At 41.7% G+C, this 20,691-nt stretch overlaps 1 protein-coding gene across 2 annotated transcripts; it reads left to right on the forward strand.

Annotated features, from left to right (window-relative positions):
• The first annotated feature begins 361 nt into the window (after window positions 1–361).
• On the forward strand, window positions 362–20,621 carry LOC109894103 (zinc finger protein 347-like). 2 transcript variants are annotated; one of them, XM_031828188.1, is made up of 5 exons: window positions 362–2,804; window positions 3,160–3,287; window positions 6,654–6,842; window positions 16,558–16,669; window positions 17,762–20,621. In XM_031828188.1, the coding sequence occupies exons 1-5, from the start codon at window positions 2,522–2,524 to the stop codon at window positions 18,625–18,627; spliced, it is 1,578 nt and encodes a 525-aa protein (XP_031684048.1). In that variant the 5' UTR covers window positions 362–2,521; the 3' UTR covers window positions 18,628–20,621. The 2 variants fall into 2 exon arrangements, with proteins under 2 accessions (XP_031684048.1, XP_031684047.1); XM_031828187.1 differs by lacking the exons at window positions 16,558–16,669; window positions 17,762–20,621 and having other exon boundaries at window positions 6,654–9,165.
• The last annotated feature ends 70 nt before the right edge of the window (window positions 20,622–20,691 follow it).

Here is a 20,691-nt window from a genome sequence, read left to right on the forward strand (position 1 = left end):
AACTTTTTCCAAAGTATTCTAAAATAAATGTTACAATAGTGAGGGTTCCAGATTTATAGAAAAGCTGAAGGGTTACCATAGTAATCAAAGTTATTCTACTTGTAAAATGTAATGTTTTGTGCAATAAAATTACTGTACATTAACGTTATGAAATTAAATACACAAAATCGACTCTGTGCTGACTGGCTTGGTTATTTTTTATTCATTGCAGGGACTGAGCTTCCCTTATCTCAGTCGAACCATACAACTCTACACACAAGAATTTACTTGAAGAACAATGTTCATCAAGTAAATGTGTTTTTGGTCAAATTGTCTGTGTCAATTGTTAAACGTAGTCCTTGTGCATAGAGGTATCTTTATTATTATTATTTTTTTTACTTGGCATACATTCTAAAGTGAAAAGTCTGAGTCTCAGCGTTATTATGTTACTGTAGAATTGCCCTTTACAGTCTGCAGTCTGAGGACCTGGTAATATCAGGGCTGCGTTCAGCACATTTGAACATTCTGGAATGTTCAATTGACCAGATGGTGCTGTACTCAACCAGTTACAAAACGGGGAGGGCTTGTTGGTTGGGGAACGCTGTCAGCATGGCAGTATGTCACTTATTGTTTCAAGCCACACCCACCAAATGGGAGCAAACGTACCTCAAAGTCTATTCAAGAACTTACAAGAATGTTTTGAGGAAACGTGTTGTTCAGTACAAACCGTTCTGCAACGTAGGAAATGTTCAAGTGAACTGAATGCACCTCAGGAGTTGGTGGAGGGAGAGACTGAACCTCTGAAACAGCTGGCCACAAATTATGGCCCCGGATCAGGACCCTGAATCAGGAGCTGTCGCTGTTCCTTCCCGAGTCGGAACCAGGAATGATCCACTAGGGACAGAGACTCCACCACAACCACCAAACAGAACACAACCAGTGGACAGGTGGACTGAACAACAGTCCTGGTGGTCATCAGAGAGACAGAGGCTCCAGTCGGCAGCCCAGACCCTTTTCTTCACAGTCTCAGTGCAGGGATGGAGCAGGGCCTGGGGATGATAGAGATAGACCCTGCTGTTCCTATGATACAACCACCACCGTATCCATGATCACCCTGGGCTTCAGCCTTCACAGGGAGTGACAGAAGACAACCCTGGTGGTAATCTGTCTTCTCCTTCATGGTCTCATCTAATGCCTGGTGACTGGGTTCATAGAAGGCCTGGACCTGGGTGTAGCCTTCCTTAGTTACCTCATGGTTACCCCACGAATACAGACATGGTCACGATGGGGGTTCACCATGAGAGGTACCTAGCCTATAAAAAAATAAAGGAGAGCCGCACACTCTAGTAGCTCAGATGCAAAAATATTTATGTCCAATGTTTCGACAGGCAAGCTGTCTTCATCAGGGTATCTAGCCTTTAACACAGCACACAATCCCAACAACACCCAAACAATGGCTATAGGTCAAAGAGGGAGCTCAAAGACTAACCACCTGAGGATTGTGGCTCCTGCTTCTACCGCCTCTGTCATTGGGTCACAATGTGGGAGGCTGAGCATTAGGGCTGACGCTGACAAGCCGTACGCCTGCCCTACATGTGGGAAGTGTTTCGCTGAAGCAAACTATGTGAAGGAGCACCAGACCGTTCACACCAAGGAGAGGCCCTTCAAGTGTAAACTATGTTACAAGAGCCATTCTGCAACGTAGAACGGCTCTTGTAACAAGCGGTAGATGCAGGAGCCACAACCCTCAGGTGGTTGGTCTATGAGTTCCATCCTGGACCTCTAGCCATTGTTTGGGTGCTGTTGGGATTGTGTGCTGTGTTATGGGCTTTAAAAGGGTATTTAAAAAGATATTTAATTGATATTCATGCTCCACGAGGTGAGGCCAAATGTAAGATTAGAGCAATTATGATAGATGTGCGGCAGAAGAGGTGGGACTCAGAACCCAAAGGCCAGCATTTACATGCCCGCCAAAGAAAGGTGGTGGACCAAGATTCAAGGGTCTGATTATGAAGGAAGAGGTGGTGGTTGCGTTTAGGACATTGTACGTCGAACCCGTCATTATGTCTGGTTGGCAAGTATGCAAATGGTTTGTGTACAGAGTGTATGGTTGATGAAACAGTGATGCATGTGTCGATGGATTGTTGTAAGTACAGGGCTCTTTTTATTTTCTTAGTAATACAGGATTCGATAGGAAGGTTTAGTTTCTCTTAATGTTTGTTTCTTTATTCGTTTAGTCTATTCATTTAGCTGTGCTTTGACTACACACTCCAGTACAGTAGAGGCGGCATGCACCTCTAACGTTTGAGGACCGACATAATATTATAGAAGAAGAAGTAAACGGAAGTCAAGCGACCAAATACAAATTCCACGTTAGCGTTATTGTTTAGACGTGTAACGACACCCTAGACTGAAGAAAAAAAAAACTAATTGAACTACACCGCATTACATACTTACCTCAGGTAGTGTTTAATTCGCGTTGGAGACGGGACTTGGTTGATAGATGTTATCTAGGTAACGCTAGCTAGCTGCTTAGCTAACAATGGCTAACTGTATGGTTTTTCACACTCAAATAGCCTCCGTCATGGAGGTGCTAGCGAATGCAGCCGTGGCAGAAATCTGTAAACTCGTAGACGACGACTATGCAGTGTTTCGTTTGGAAATAACTCAAAGCCAGAAAGAAAACGGGGCCTTGCGGAGGAAACTACAGCTATTGGAACTAAAGGTGGCACGGGAGCGCGCAGAGAGGACAATACGAGAGCGCGTCCTCGCCAGTCGTCCCAGTAGTGTCAAGGTCCTCGACCGATACAAAGGAATGACAAGAGGTATATTTTGCATAAGGCTGAGGATGCGCGGCCTGTCGACGTTCATATCTCAGTGTCTGTCGTCCTGTTCCCTTCTGCACGTGTGTTAGAATTGGGTCTTGTTAAGCAGGATAGTAACACTTGCGCGAAGACACTATCATATACTAACAAGATTTGATTTACTGCATTTCCTATTATCTACCCAATGAAAGCAATTGAGCATGTTACATAATAATACATCGATCAGTAAATAGTATATCAAGAATTTGATTAGTTATCTTACATCCTTGTCAATTCTAGACCGTGTTTGATAAATATACCGCTGAGCATTGACAGTAGCTAACCTACGCCTATTTTCTCCCAATCTCACACTCAGGTGGACATCTCACTGGAGGCCACAGGAGCTTTGTGAAGCCAGCGGGTCACAATACATGGAGCGATGACCAACCAATCACTGTTGACGAGGGCACTCGAACCTCAATTCAGAACATTATTGTGATAGAGGTTAGTGTAATAGAGAGCAATATTAAAGGCATCTTTTTGTAGGCACTAACGGAGGCGTACAACGCCATGGCTCGTTGGCCAAAGCTTATGGGGAAATTATTATTTGTTTTTTATAAATGCTGAAAATAAGGTCTGGTAAACACAAGCTTAGATCTTATACGTTGTGTAAATATGAAAATCATCAGATAACATAACTGTGAATTTTGAAGCATTTATGTAATCAAAACAAGTGAAAAGATGTGCTAACACAAAAAAATTAAACTACATCTGCCATTGAAGTCTCGCTAACAGATTTAGCTTACCTTATCAAACGGACCCAAAGTTTCTTGATTACAACATCGTTCTCAAAACGATAACCTTCCCGCTGTATAGATATGGTTGCAGCCTGAAGCAAAACAATATACCATCCTTGAGTTTTCGTTCGATCTGGTAAAGGCCTCCACAGACTGTATGATTTTAGCCGTCTTACATGGGCAAATTCTTAGGTCGTAAACGATTTATAGGAAGCCTTGGCCTGTTCAGTGTGACCGTCTAGGTCGGCCGATTAAGTACCACTACGTGCGTTCGTAGACTCTGACTTTGTCAGGTTTAGAAATGTTTAGCCTTTATCGTAGACAGTGGCTGGTGTTAAGAGCTGATCCGGGGGACTGGCCCATAAGAACACAATATAATAGTTTGATTTAAACGGTTACATGCTTTGCAAGAATAACTATTTCCCTAATAATCTTTTTCATGACACATCTGAAATCAGGCGATAATGTGTATTTATCAAAATCCCCAATCAAAATAAACATTCTACCACAGCATCCATGTTATTTTGGGTAAGCCTATTTGATTCTGAGTTCAGACATATACATTTTGTATGTGAAAACTATTTCTAAGATGCATAGTTTTCAGTTTTTCCGAACTCACTTCACTCTTACATAAGCATAGAGTGAGACTTGCGCTGCTGGTGCTGGCACATGCGTAGATCAGATACATGGCTGCAGTCGCAGAATGTGACGACAGAAATGATCCCTATTATACAATCTGGCCAGGTTGATAAAGATTTTTGTAACATGTAGGTCGTTTTTGAGTTGCATTCCAAAAATTCAGCCGCACAAATGTACGTAGAGCTACGTAGAAAGCAAAAAAAAAAAAAAAGCTAACTAGAATGTTGGCGGACTGTACGCTAGACTAGATTACGTAGTCGGCGTAGAGATGTAAAGAAAAACAAATCGGATTTATGTTGTAGTTCAATTTGTATGACCGTTAGGGACTCGTTAGCAACTTACATATTTTGAGCACATAAAGGCTTCATAATATCAGTCAGTTAACATTACATTTATCTCATAGAACAAAACCTATACAAGATCTCCGAAGCCTTGTGTGTTAACCTCGGGTCTTACTTAAAAAAATAATAATAATGTTTTACCTTTATTTAACTAGGCAAGTCAGTTAAGAACAAATTCTTATTTTCAATGACAGACTAGGAACAGTGGGTTAACTGCCTGTTCAGGGGCAGAACAACATATTTGTACCATGTCAGCACGGGGATTTGAACTTGCAACCTTCCAGTTACTAGTCCAATGCTCTAAACACTAGGCTACCCTGCCACCCCATTTATACCCCTACCTGATGATTTCCCCCCAGAGGAATGACCAACGAACCAGAGGTAAAAAATGCTAACTCATTTCATATATTTTTTGGACTACAAGCTGGCGAGCTCAATAGTATTGCATAAAAAACAGTCTCTTCAGTCACTCGTTAAACAATATTGTTTACTCTCTCTCCCTTACTTTCATGTAGGCTATTTTTGCTTTGATTTCATCAGCAGCTCTATTTTCCCATGTGTGCTGTTATTCATTAATCTGAGTTGCGGTTTGTTGATTATTGTGAGTTGCTATTTGTTGATTATTAGGAGTACAGTAATACTTCTGGCATTTCTGGAAAGCTCATTCTCCCCTTTTTAAGGAAAACACTTATTTATCCCCTTGACAGTTATGATGGGGAGAAAAATCAGAGCTATAAATTGTTTAACCTGTAGCCAAGGCTTTATTAGTATATGGTTAAGTATGCCTGGCATTGGTTACAATCTGCCACAATATCAATGTTGCCAGCTAAGGTATAAGAGGGGATAGTAGAACTAGATGTACAAGGGTATCTGAATGGGCACATGATGTAAGTTAGACGTCGCCTAAATATTTTATTATTTAATAGAAAATAATGCACTGACTTACGTGACTAAAATGGCTGTGAATAAGGAAGTGGAAGCTATTATGTGCATGATGGAAATTAAGTTGGAGGTTTGTATGAACTCTTCAGTAAAACAAAAATAACTACAATGATTAAAATGATTGTGACTATAACTAGACAAAAAATGTCCAGAGTTGTAGTCAACTGATAATAACTAAAACTAAGAAGGATGAAATGACTAAAATGGGTATTTTAGTCATAAAAACTCAATCTAAAATAGGTGAGAAAATGAACACTGCAGCCATCGATCTGTGCTCCCCAAAGAGTCACCCTCCAGGCATGTAGGTTAGCCTAGATGTTTGACGAAATCACAATTTCAGTCGTTCATCAAAGTAGATAAGCCATACTTTTAAGACTGCTAAATAAAAACATTAAATCAATTAATGTATTGTCATGTAGAGATACCTAAGCAACTGCATCTCTCTATCGCTCTTCCTCTCCATGTCTGTCTGCCAGCCCCACTGGCAAGAACCAATGAGAACAGGCAGATGAAGATGCAATTGATTCTGGTCATTGTAGTTAATTACCACATGTTCTGTGCTTAACTATGATGAGTTGGGCAACATATCCCAGAGAGAGATCTCTCTAGAAAAACTGCGCAAACAACGCGTTGAGAGCAACAACAAACCAACAACAAACTAAATGGAATTCAAATAATTGAGTCCATCAATTAGTTATTTACAAACCAACATTTCGGTAAATAACTCAGCATCACAACAAGCTCTTATTTAATCTGAATAAATTATGACCAAACTACAACTGAGATTTACCAATTAGAAACAATTTGAATATCAAACTCACAAAAATGATAATTATACAATTACTAATTGTGATGGTAATTGTGATTGTAGCCATTTGGAAAACCAGGAAGAAAAAAAAGAATTATGACGGTGATACCACCACACGTAATATAATTGAAAAGCCCAGACTGTCTTCTCAAAGGTACAACAGGACCTGACACAGTGGCATGTATGGCCTTAATTAGAGATACGGATCATAAAGGAATGTCCATTTGAGAGGGCAAATGAATTGCTGAGTCTCAGGAGGATAGGGGAGCTTGTGAGACTTCTCCACGGTGTTGTTATCCAATTCAAGTCATGTACCAATAATAAGCTCCTCTCTTCTTGTCAGTCTGTAGATGCAGATGCTGCAGGGCCCGGAGGATCGCCTCTGGTCAAGCAGGAGAAGTCTGAAGGAGAGGAGGACCCACGGCACAACAGAGATATCCAAACTGGAGCAGTGGCTGGAGTGCCCCCTATATTCATGGAGGACAACACCACCGCTCCAGCGCAGCCCAGGACCCAACGCAGCATCACGGAGGTCAGTGGAACGCCGAACGCCGTCCTCAAGTCCGAGACAGACACAAAGACTTTAACTGTAACACGCAGGCTCTTACACACAGGATTTGACCACAGATCAGACCCAGAGAGACTGGGGCTGGGGAGACTGGGCTGTCCTCCTGCTCCCAGCTCAGAGTACTTACCAGTATTTCACCAGACCCAGAGGACGGTTCATTCCCGTGGAGATGGTGAAGGTGACACATTAGACACTGGCAGTGATGATCTGTCTTCCTCTTACGCAGAGATGGAACCTGGCAACATATCCTTGGGTTTAGAGACACAGACTGATCTGTCTAGAGGGTACTGGAACCAGTACAGTAGTAGTGTATACTCTGAAGGGTGCCTAGATAAGAAAGGGGAGGGTCTGGTCGTAGATGTGAAAGTGGAGTGCGATGCTCCTCCCACATGGAATGCAGATAGTCACCTAGGAGACCGACACTCACAGGGCAGAGAATTCTTAGATTACAGAGGAAGCTTAGAGACTAATCCAAATGTCGCAACCCACTCCCCTTTACACGCATTCAGGGATCGCGACCCAGTGTCCGCATCGATGGGGCTTTCTGATTCACAGGGCCCCGTCCTTTTCGATCAGGTCTTGAACTCAAACGACCAAAGGGCAAAGGCTCGGGGAGGTGGAGAAACAGGCAATACTAAAGAGAAACGGTTCCTCTGCATGTTCTGTAACAAAGGCTTCAGCTGCCCCCAGAAGGTGGAGAGGCACCAGAGGATCCACACAGGTGAGAAACCCTACAGCTGCCCCCAGTGTGAGAAAAGGTTCTCCCGCCAGGATCACTTGAAGTTGCACCAGAAGGTCCACACAGGGGAGAAACCATACAGCTGCCCCCAGTGTCACATGCGCTTTACCCAGGCTGGCAACCTGAAGATGCACCTGAAGGTCCACACGGGAGAGAGGCCATTCGCCTGTACGCACTGCGGGAAGAAGTTCTCAGAGAGGAGATACCTCAGGATACACCAGCAGAAAAACCATTCCACTCTAACATAGAAAGTAACCATTCCATTCAATAGCTTCTGGCGTTTAGATCAAACCCTGCATTAAAGACAAAGACTAATTTACATTGTTGTCAACAGAAATTATGCATTTGGAATAAGCAGAGGAACAGATTTCAGTGTTGAATATTCCTGGGCAGAATATTGCATCCAGACATTGTGATATACACTGAATGTATAAAACATTAGGAACACCTTCTCTTTCTATGACAGACTGACCAGGTGGATCCAGGTGAAAGCTATGATCCCTTATTGATGTCACCTGTTAAATCAACTTCAGTCTGTAAATGAAGGGGAGGAGGCAGGTTAAAGAAGGATTTTAAAGCCTTGAGACATGGATAGTGTGTGTGTGCCATTTAGAGGGTGACTGGGCAAGACAGACTAAAGTGCCTTTGAATGGGGTATGATTGTAGGTGCCAGGCGTACGTACTGGTTTGAGTGTGTCAAGAACCGCAATGCTGCTGGGTGTTTCACTCAACATTTCCCTGTGTGTATCAAGAATGGTCCACCACCCAAAGGACATCCAGCCAACTTAACACAACTTTGGAAGCATTGGAGTCAACATGGGCCAGCATCTCTGTGGAATGCTTTCGACATCTTGTTGAGTCCATGTCCTGACGAATTAAGGCTGTTCTGAGGGCAAAAGGGGGTGCAACTCAGTATTAGGAAGGTGTTCCTTGTGTTTTGTACACTCAGTGTATAAGGCACATTCACACCTGAGAAATCTGTTTCATATTGTGTTTGTGCTGTGTAGGATATATGATGTTCACAAATGAACCCAAAACACTTTTAATGAGAAAATGAATAGTTTATGAAGATCATGCAGATTTCTTTGATGTGTATGTGTGGTTTTCATATGGTATATTTAATACTTGTTTATGTTTAGCCCCTTCCACTTGTGGAAATTGGTCAATATGGATTGGGCCAAATTGACATTTCTAACAGATTAACTATTAAAAGCATATGCATTACCATGGTAGAAATTGAAGGAGAACACTTTAGAGTTGATGGGGAAATGATTTGACCAAAGGTGAAGACAACAGTTCACCTGACACAAGACTGAATCCAAACATTACACGGTTGATTTTATGTGCATTGGACATTTACTGTACTTTTCATGGCATTTGTCAATAACAAAATCTGGAAATACTCTGGAAACATTCAGTAACAAAATATGAATATTCATTGTAATTTTGGAGTGGGAGCAAGATAAGTAAAAAATGGTTTGAGTCAAATGTATTTATATAGCCCTTCTTACATCAGCTGATATATCAAAGTGCTGTACAGAAACCCAGCCTAAAACCCCAAACAGCAAGCAATGCAGGTGTAGAAGCACGTTGGCTAGGAAAACTCCCTAGAAAGGCCAAAACCTAGGAAGAAACCTAGAGAGGAACAAGGCTATGAGGGGTGGCCAGTCCTCTTCTGGCTGTGCCGGGTGGAGATTATAACAGAACATGGCCAAGATGTTCAAATGCTCATAAATGACCAGCATGGTCACATAATAATAATCACAGTAGTTGTTGAGGGTGCAACAAGTCAGCACCTCAGGAGTAAATGTCAGTTGGCTTTTCATAGCCGATCATTAAGAGTATCTCTACTGCTCCTGCTGTCTCTAGAGAGTTGAAAACAGCAGGTCTGTGACAGGTAGCACGTCCGATGAACAGCTCAGGGTTCCATAGCCGCAGGCAGAACAGTTGAAACTGGAGCAGCAGCACGGCCAGGTGGACTGGGGACAGCAAGGAGTCATCATGCCAGGTAGTCCTGAGGCATGGTCCTAGGGCTCAGGTCCTCCGAGAGAAAGAGAGGATTAGAGAGAGAGCATACTTAAATTCACACAGGACACGGGATAAGACCGAAGGAATACTCCAGATATAACAGACTGACCCTAGCCCCCCGACACATAAACTACTGCAGCATAAATACTGGAGGCTGAGACCGCAGCGGTCAGGAGACACTGCTGCCCCATCCAATGATACCCCCGGACAGGGCCAAACAGGCAGGATATAACCCCACCCTCTTTTCCAAAGCACAGCCCCCATACCACTAGAGGGATATCTTCAACCACCAACTTACCATCCTGAGACAAGGCTGAGTATAGCCCACAAAGATCTCCGCCACGGCACAACCCAATGGGGGGCGCCAACCCAGTGAGAGGTCTAACTGGTTAAAGAAGTGTGCATTGTTCCGAAGTAATTTCAGTGCACTTTTATGACTTTATGGCTTATTTGAGCTCTGCTTGCATTGCCATCGAGGAACTGAAGCAAGCACACTTGCAGTTTTTTGTTTGGAACACAACCCTGCGTCCCCAGCATCACACAATTCGAGACCTTGGGACTATAAAGGCTCTCACATTTTGGTCAAAAATGTGTTATTCACATAGTTGCTCTTTAGTTGGTCCTACACATGTGTGATGTCAGATTTGTGATAAAGACAACTTACGATGGTAAAAGAAAAAGTGATATCTTCACAAACATCTTTGAAACCCAGGTTGACATTTCAGAGCCATAAGGTTCTATCTGTGAATTGACCCCCCCCCCCCCCCCCCCCCCCAAAAAAACAGATTTGCAAATGTCTCAAGATTCTATACCCTGCACTTCAGGTACCTTTTAAAATTAGGACCTTATTGGGTTATGAAAGAAGAATTCATTACAAAACAGTTCTGAGGTCTGGGATGAGAACTTTGATGCTCAATATCTCAAACTATGCTTTGCGCAGATAGAACTTTAAACTCCCACTGTCACGAATTACTGTTGCTGTTTACGTAATCTCACATTTTTCTATTAGAAATCGCAATCCGGGTCAGGTGGGCATCATTTGACAGCGTATCCTATTGTCAACATGACTAGCTAATACAGTGGTAGGCTTTCAAAAAGTACTTCAGACAAACAGACTGTAATTTTGGTGCACATAGAATGGAGTCATGAGTGTATTCAAGTGCGTGTTCCGCGGCTAAGGTTCTGCACAATACGACAAACACAGGCTCATTGTGTTCAGGACAACCCGGGGTTTAACGCATGTCATCCTTGTAACTGTGGATCAAACATAGCGATCATAAATGTTGATACTCTAAATTACATGTTTTCCAATATGGAAATGTGAAGTGCACATTTGGACTCACAGGTGTGTGGTTTGCTTGTATTACATCAGTGGTAGTTATTATAATCCTCAACGTCTCATCTTTCAGAACGCATTGACTCAATTTCCAGCATTCCCCTCACTCAGACAACAAATGTGCTAAAGTAACCCAATTAACAGGTGGGATGGGGACATCTTGTTGCGCAGTGCTCAAGTCTATAACGGCTATCAGTCAAATCTCATATAGTGATGTACAGCCACTGCATTCCAATTTAGGCGCTTATCAATGACAAAATCTTGTATTTTCAACCCGTACACAGAATGACGGGGTGTGAGTGGAAAGGGTTAATATACACAAAATGGGACTTTTCATTCTAAGACTTTCATTGAGACTCTCTTTAGTATACATCACATCTAATCTCACCCTATTCTGCATACATACAACAGCACTTTATAACCAATATACACTTACTAAATATACCTACACATACCCACACACTAACAAACACCTACTGTACACGTCATTATAGTTTAGTCAGGTATGTCAGATTTTTTTTATTTTTATGTTTTTTTAACTTATCATAGCTGACTTGTTTTTACCCACATATTTATGTCCACCATGATGGGTTTAACAACAATGAAGTCATTCTGTAACTACAGTGGGGATGGGTAAACACACCACGTTGAAAGTCCATGCCTTTCAATCATCAAACCATCAATGCTGCATTATGTACCTTTTTGGGCGACCCCACCAAATTCACATAGAAATGACAGTTGTAGATCTGTCATTCTTATTGAAAGCAAGTCTAATAAGCGGTAGATCTGTTCTATGTGCACTATTTTTATGCTTTGCGTTCGTAAGTTTAATTTTTGCGTCTTTAACTTCCGGTTTTGTACACCAGCTGGAAATACTTTTTGGTTATTGACAAGATATTTCACAGCGGTTTAGATGGTACAACGATTCTCTACACTTAGATAGGGTTGGGCAGTATCCAGATTGTCATACTGTCCTCTCAACCCAGGAAACAAACAAATAAAAGCCCATTGGGTGTCTATTACCAGAATTCTCACAAAATTGTCACAATTAATAGCAAATTTCCATGGAGGCTGATAGCTAAATATGTTAACAAGCGCAAACTAAAATAAACAAATTGCAAAGACAGGCAATCCAGCTCATGAAGTTAAACATACAGTGGGGCAAAAAAGTATTTAGTCAGCCACCAGTTGTGCAAGTTATCCCACTTATTTATTTATTTTATTTTTATTTTGCCTTTATTTAACCAGGTAGGCAAGTTGAGAACAAGTTCTCATTTACAATTGCGACCTGGCCAAGATAAAGCAAAGCAGTTCGACAGATAAAACGACACAGAGTTACACATGGAGTAAAAACAAACATACAGTCAATAATGCAGTATAAACAAGTCTATATACAATGTGAGCAAATGAGGTGAGAAGGGAGGTAAAGGCAAAAAAGGCCAAGATGGCAAAGTAAATACAATATAGCAACTTAAAAAGATGAGAGAGGCCTGTCATTTTCATCATAGGTACATTTCAACTATGACAGACAAAATGAGGAAAAAACATCCAGAAAATCACATTGTAGGATTTTTATGAATTTATTTGCAAATTATGGTGGAAAATAAGTATTTGGTCACCTACAAACAAGCAAGTTTTCTCGCTCTCACAGACCTGTAACTTCTTCTTTAAGAGGCTCCTCTGTCCTCCACTCGTTACCTGTATTAATGGCACCTGTTTGAACTTGTTATCAGTATAAAAGAAACCTGTCCACAACCTCAAACAGTCACACTCCAAACTCCACTATGGCCAAGACCAAAGAGCTGTCAAAGGACACCAGAAACAAAATTGTAGACCTGCACCAGGCTGGGAAGACTGAATCTGCAATAGGTAAGCAGCTTGGTTTGAAGAAATCAACTGTGGGAGCAATTATTAGGAAATGGAAGACATACAAGACCACTGATAATCTCCCTCGATCTGGGGCTCCACGCAAGATCTCACCCCGTGGGGTCAAAAAGATCACAAGAACGGTGAGCAAAAATCCCAGAACCACACGGGGGGACCTAGTGAATGACCTGCAGAGAGCTGGGACCAAAGTAACAAAGTACCATCAGTAACACACTACGCCGCCAGAGACTCAAATCCTGCAGTGCCAGACGTGTCCCCATGCTTAAGCCAGTACATGTCCAGGCCCGTCTGAAGTTTGCTAGAGAGCATTTGGATGATCCAGAAGAAGATTGGGAGAATGTCATATGGTCAGATGAAACCAAAATATAACTTTTTGGTAAAAACTCAACTCGTCGTGTTTGGAGGACAAAGAATGCCGAGTTGCATCCAAAGAACACCATACCTACTGTGAAGCATGAGGGTGGAAACATCATGCTTTGGGGCTGTTTTTCTGCAAAGGGACCAGGACGACTGATCCGTGTAAAGGAAAGAATGAATGGGGCCATGTATCGTGAAATTTTGAGTGAAAACCTCCTTCCATCAGCAAGGGCATTGAAGATGAAACGTGGCTGGGTCTTTCAGCATGACAATGATCCCAAACACACCACCCGGGCAACGAAGGAGTGGCTTCGTAAGAAGCATTTCAAGGTCCTGGAGTGGCCTAGCCAGTCTCCAGATCTCAACCCCATAGAAAATCTTTGGAGGGAGTTGAAAGTCCGTGTTGCCCAGCAACAGCCCCAAAACATCACTGCTCTAGAGGAGATCTGCATGGAGGAATGGGCCAAAATAGCAGCAACAGTGTGTGTGAACCTTGTGAAGACTTACAGAAAACATTTGACCTCTCATTGCCAACAAAGGGTATATAACAAAGTATTGAAATAAACTTTTGTTATTGACCAAATACTTATTTTCCACCATAATTTGCAAATAAATTCATTAAAAATCCTACAATGTGATTTTCTGGATTTTTTTCCTTCTCATTTTGTCTGTCATAGTTGAAGTGTACCTATGATGAAAATTACAGGCCTCATCTTATTAAGTGGGGGAACTTGCACAATTGGTGGCTGACTTAATACTTTTTTGCCCCACTGTATATATAGGTAGGAGCTACCAAATGTAATTTTTTGGTGAGTTTGGACATTTACAAACAAATGTGAATGACAGACATTGTGCAAATGAACAAAGTTTTGATACATACAGTACTGGCTCTCAAGCAGCATGTCTACAACTGTGTATGTGTGGAGTCTGTAGTCGCTAGTGCAACGGGCCTGCCTGCTACTAGAAGAGAGAAATGCAATGAAATCAAGATAAGTGGCAGCTGTTCAAATAACTAATCCAAATGGCTTTGACTTCTCAAACACGACAGAAAGCTGACACAATATGATGCCCCACCACCTTATTAAAACAGACACTGACTTAGCAAATTCAACTAGGGTTCGTGTTAACGCATAATTCAGTGTTTTTTTACGCAGGAAAAAATATATATCTTGCTGCGTTTTGTAAACGCAGATCTAAAATGCTTCTTATTGTAAATTCTGCTCGGCATCAGAGCAATTTTGTACTTCAGTTGAAACTCATCTCGAATGAGAATTCACTAACAGGCAGACAGTACTCTTGAGTGATGTGTAGCTTTTTTTCTCCGGTACATTTCTTGGTGTAGCCGGCCTATTTTCGATGGTAAAGTGCTAGATTCACTTTAAGCAAAATATTAGGACAAGTAGCTCGCTACCTTCTTTCTATGGTAGGTCTAAACATTAGAAAGATATTGGCCATCCATCGTTTTTGGTAGAAAAGAAAAGACAGCTTTTTCATTGTAAGTTAATTTACTTGTGTGGCTGCCAGCCAAATTGCGTTGCACTTCTGTTGTCATCTTATGAAAATTAAGCTATTTTCTGCCTGTGTTGCACTAATGTATTTTCTGTTAAGAAAAACTATAGTTGCACGTCCTTGATCACTCTATTGAAGAAAAAAAAACTCCCAGTTGACTTTAAATATAAAACGCGACCCCTGTCAATACACAGCTGGATTTAACTGCTCCCGCTTTCCCCTGTAGTGCTATTTACAAACAAACACGTGACTGGCTCAACTGTGCTGGGGACCTAAGTAAGCTTCGTGTTGATGCCATGTTTCATGAGCTGAAATAAAAGATCCCTGAAATTTTCCATAGGCACAACAAAACGTGATTCTCTCAAATGTTGTCCATACATTTCTTTACATCCCTGTTAGTGAGCATTTCTCCTTTGCCAAGATAATCCATCCACCTAACAGGTGTGGCATATCAAGAAAATGATTAAACAGCATGCTCATTACACAGGTGCACCTTGTGCTGGGGACAAAAGGCCACTCTTAAATGTGATTGCAGGATAGTCCATTAGAGCTGTTGCCAGAGAATTGAATGTTCATTCATTTACTATCAGCCACCTCCATTTTAGAAAATTTGGCATTACGTCCAACTGGCCTCACAACCGCAGACCATGTGTAACCATGCCAGCCAAGGACCTCCACATCTGGCTTCTTCACCTGAGGGATCGTCTGAGACCAGCCACCTGGACAACTGATGAAACTGGGTTTGCATCAGTGTTTCTGCAAAAACTGTCAAACTGTTTTAGGGAAGCTCATCTGCATGCTCATCGTCATCACCAGGGTCTTGACCTGACTGCAGTTCGGCATCATAACCAACTTCAGTGGGCAAATGTTCACCTTTGATGGCCACTGGCACGCTGGAGAAGTTTGCTCTTCATGCATGAATCCCGGTTTCCACTGTACTGGGCAGATGGCGTCGTGTGGGCGAGCAGTTTGCTGATGTCAACGTTCTGAACGGAGTGCCTCATGATGGCGATGGGGTTATGGTATGGGCAGGCATAAGCTACATACAATGAACACAATTGCATTTTATCAATGGCAATTTGAATGCACAGAGTTGCCGTGACAAGATCCTGAGGGCCATTGTCGTGCCATTCATCCGCCTCCATCACCTCATGTTTCAGCATGATAATGCACGGCCCCATGTCTCAAGGATCTGTACACAGTTCCTGTTCTTTCCCAGTTCTTCCATGGCCTGCATACTTACCAGACATGTCACCCATAGAGCATGTTTGTGATGCTCTGGATCGTCGTGTACGAAAGTGTTCCAGTTCCCGCCAATATCCAACAACTTTGCACAGCCATTGAAGAAGAGTGGGACAACATTCCACAGGCCACAGTCAACAGCCTGATCAACTCTATGTGAAGGAGATGTGTCGCGCTGGACGAGGCAAATGGTGGTCACACCAGATACTGACTGGCTTTCTGATCCACGCCCCTACTTGTTTTTAAGGTATCTGTGACCAACAGATGCATATCTGTATTTCCAGTCATGTGAAATCCATAGATTAGGGCCAAATTAATTTATTTCAATTGACTGATTTCCTTATAGGAACTGTAACAATGTAAAATCTTTGAAATTGCTCCATGTAGCATTTTTGTGTTTTTGTTCAGTGTACATTTGTATAGTATCAAATCAACTAACATGTTTGCATAGTGTCATATCAACTAGCATGTTTGTATAGTACTCATAGCAATCCCTCATTGCCCAATCAGAAGATGCTCATAGCAGGGTGCTCATATAAGATTTCTTGATCCAACATCCTCTCCCTCTGTATCTCTTACAGCCAGTAGACATGGAGGATGGGAAGCCTGATCTGTTGCTGGTCAAAGAGGAGACAATAGAAGATGGACCAGAGAGCATTGACCTGCTGAGTGGACTAAAGATGGGGGAGCAAGGTAAGAGAGAAATACATATAGCCTACATACAGTAATATATCTTCAATGGGAATAGTGATGCGCCTGGCTATTATAATTTTGAAAAAACGTTTTTTTCATCAAATTAAGTTAATACAACATGTTTACATACAAAAACACACATAATAACGTATGAACATGACCAGGGCCTGATTTCCCTATAGTGATGGAACTTAGGCATACAAGTTCTTTTACAGATGCGTCTTTCTTACAACGTCCTAAAATGTAACATGCGTTTCCCAAAACACCAAGCAGAGAGAACGTTCGTTAAGTGCGTTGTTGAGGCATGTGTCGATACTGATAGGATCGAAAGAACGGCAGCCCTGCTCTCAGATCAGCGTTCTCCCTTTCCAATCTTACCTTTAACATTTGAATTATTCCACGATACTGACGACGGATCAGCTCCTAGAGATAGTATCACCTATGGCTACAAATATTGATAATAATGCACTAGATCAAGGTTTGGAACATCGTTGCGCACATGTTACACATCATGACATATATTGAGGCCAAAATTACAGACAGTAGCATACAAAGAGCTAAATAAAGCTCCATTGAATTAACATTCAAAATACAGGTCTCTGTAGCCTATAGGCCTACTATATTTATTTTAATACAGTCATCTAGGTTTTCATTTGAAGCATCTTTATATCCTTTGCTTGTTATGCAAAGAAATGAGAAACTTTGTATTTGTAGTTTTGTAGTCACTGTCACATTCGTTCTGAAGTTGTCGGCTGTCACAGAAAGACCGGTAAACATCTTGATTTTGTGTTTAGCGGACATCTTGATTGTGTGTATAAAGTGATGCGGATGGGCAAAAAAGCATCTAACGACGTATTTAGATGTTCTACATGTGGTCTGAGGCAGTCGTTAAACAACAAGCGTTTTCAAGAGCAACTTTAGTAATGATGGTTTTGGGAAACCGATTAACGATGCTCATACGAAGGTTCTAACGATGAACATAGCCTTAAGATGCTCTTGGGAAACCGGGCCCAGGTAACTAACAAAAAAAAACTCTACATGTAAAGTTCTCTGCCATGTTTTTAAAGTCTGTTTTCTAAACGCATCCTGCAGGTGGTTGGCTGGAGGATAACAGAGAAGACTGGTCAGCCATCTTGGATTCCCAGACCCAGACGGGTGCCAAGGGCCCAGTGGATAACATCACTGAGCAGGCCAGGACCAGAGGCGACATAGTGGAGGTCAGTGGATGGGACAGCATCTTCAACTCTGGACTGGGGAACAACACTGTTTACCACAACCAGAAACAGACAGTCGAACACAAAACAACAACTGAACATAGTCTCCATGACAACAGACTGGCTGAGACCAGGGCGAGGCGTAGATTTTGTCTGCGGGGACGGGGAGGTGTCGGTATGCAGCGGGAGAGAACAGACACAGACTCCTCGAGTGATGCTCCGGCCTGCTCCTATAGTTGTGATTCAGAGAGACTGACGGCGCCTCAGGTTAACCCCCTAACAGGTGCTGCCTTCAGCCTGCCTTCTATAGGATCTATCAACTGGAACATGGACCCTGAGACAACACAGACACTCCCTGGCCTTCATCCTCCTCACACTCTCCTAATGTTAAACCAGACCTCGGACAATGCCAAAACACTAAATGGCTACACAAGCCCATTGACAAATGATGGTAATAGAGACGGAATCAGTAAAGGTGTCAGCACCAAAGAAAAGCGCTTCCCGTCTTCATTCTGTGGGAAAGTCTTCAGTTTCCCCGAACAGGTGGAGCTCCACCAGAGGATGCACACAGGGGGGAAACCTTTCGGCTGCCACCTGTGCCGGGTCAGTTTTTCAGACTCGTCTAACCTGAAGAGGCACCTGAGGGTCCACACAGGGGAGAAACCGTACAGCTGCCCCCAGTGTGAGAAGAGGTTCTCCCGCCAGCACAATATGAAGATGCACCTGAAGGTCCACACGGGATAGATGTCGTTCGCCTGTACGCACTGCAGGAAGGGGTTCTCAGAGAGGAGCTTCCTGAGGACACAACAGAAAATGCACACAGCGCATGTATAGTAATATGTAGTGCCTTCACAAGGTTTTCACACCCCTTGATTTTTCCACATTTTGTTGTTACAGCCTGAATTTAAAATGGATTACATTTAGATTTTTTGGTCACTGGCCTACACACAATATCCCACAATTTCAAAGTGTAATTATGTTTTTAGAAATGTTTACGAATTAATAAAAAATGAAAAGCTGAAACCCCTTTGTTATGGCAAGCCTAAATAAGGTCAGGAGTAAACATGTGCTTAACAAGTCTCGTAATAAGTTTCATGGACTCACTCTGTGTGCAATGATAGTGTTTAACATAATTTTTTTATGACTACCTCATCTCTGTACCCCACACATACAATTATCTTTAAAGTCCTTCAATCGAGCAGTGAATTTCAAACAGATTCAACCACAAAGACCAGGGAGGTTTTCCAATGCTCCGCAAAGAAGGGCACCTATTTGTAGATGGGTACAAATAAATAAAAAAAAGCAGACATTGAATATCCTTCTGAGAATGGTGAAGTTATGAATTACACTTTGAATGAAGTATCAATACACCCAGTCACTACAAAGATCCAGGCGTCCTTCCTAACTCAGTTTCCGGAGAGGAAGGAAACCACTCTGGGATTTCACCATGAGGACAATGGTGACTTTAAAATAGTTTGAGTTTAATGGTTGTGATGTGAGAACTGAGGATGGATCAACAACATTGTAGTTACTCCATAATACTAACCTAATTGACAGTGTGAAAAGAAGGAAGCCTAAACATTCCAAAACATACATCCTGTTTTCCAAAAAATTGACAAAGAAATGCACTTTTTGTCTTGAAACCGAAGTGTTATGTTTGGGGCAAATCCAATAAAACACATTACTGAGTACCACTCTCTATATTTTCAAGCATAGTGCTGGCTACATCATGTTATGTGTATGCTTGGAATTGTTAAGGAATGGGACGTTTTTCAGGATAAAAAAAGAAACGGAATGGAGCTCAGCACAGGCAAAATCCTAGAGGAAAACCTGGTTCAGTCTGCTTTCCACCAGACACTGGGAGATTAATTCACCTTTCACTAGGACAATAACCTAAAACACAAGGCCAAATCTACACTGGAGCTGCTTACCAAGAAGAAAATAAATGTTCTTGAGTGGCCGAGTTACAGTTTTGACTTAAATCTGCTTAAATCCATGGCAAGACCTGAAAATGGTTGTCTAGCAATGGTCAACAATCAATTTGACAGAGCTTGAAGAATTTTGTTTTAAGAATAATGTGCAAATGTTGAACAATCCAGGTGTGGAAAGCTCTTAGAGACTTACCCAGAAAAACTCACAGCTGCAATCGCTGCCAAAAGTGATTCTAACATGTATTGGGGGGTTGAATACTTATATGATGTAGAAACAGTATATTTGTGTTTTCTAATTATTTACTTTTTTACTGATGTTTGATAGTATTTTTAGTAAGATCATTGACAAAAAAATTACAAATCCAATTTATCCCACTTTGTAACACAACAATGTGGAAAAATTCAAGGTATGTGAATACTTTCTGAATGCACTGTAGTACTATTTAGTTTGTAGTTAATTCTGCTGGTTTGGGTTGTAGTATGGAACTGGATGAGGTGAACTGAGGAAAGAATGAGTATGATAAGGCAGAGTAGATGATATGGTGGTGATGATGTCTGTAAAAATGCTTCACTGATGAAAAGTGACAACCTGTCATGTTGTTTGACATTGGTGTTTTATGAAGAAATTATAGTGCCTTAATTCATGTTTACTTGACATAAAGTAGTGAAGATGTGTGTAATGTTGAATCTTTTCAAAAACTATTCTAAAATGTTTTTCATTTACTTAAAAGGTCAAGTGTTACCATATTGAGAAAAGTTACTACTTGTTATGTATTGTTTTGTACAATAAAAGTACTGTACACCAGGTTATGTGAATATATGACCATTTTGTTCAAATGAAATACATAATTGACTCTGTGCTGTCTGACTTGGTTAT

This window comes from Oncorhynchus kisutch, linkage group LG7, assembly GCF_002021735.2.
Source record: "Oncorhynchus kisutch isolate 150728-3 linkage group LG7, Okis_V2, whole genome shotgun sequence".
Classification (NCBI taxonomy): Eukaryota; Metazoa; Chordata; class Actinopteri; order Salmoniformes; family Salmonidae; genus Oncorhynchus; species Oncorhynchus kisutch.

Coding starts and splice junctions, on each gene's coding strand:
- LOC109894103 (XM_031828187.1), top strand. CDS start 2,522: ATGGCTAACTGTATGGTTTTTCACACTCAAATAGCCTCCGTCATGGAG. Junction 2,805..3,159: donor ATACAAAGGAATGACAAGAG/GTATATTTTGCA, acceptor TCTCACACTCAG/GTGGACATCTCACTGGAGGC. Junction 3,288..6,653: donor AGAACATTATTGTGATAGAG/GTTAGTGTAATA, acceptor TCTTCTTGTCAG/TCTGTAGATGCAGATGCTGC.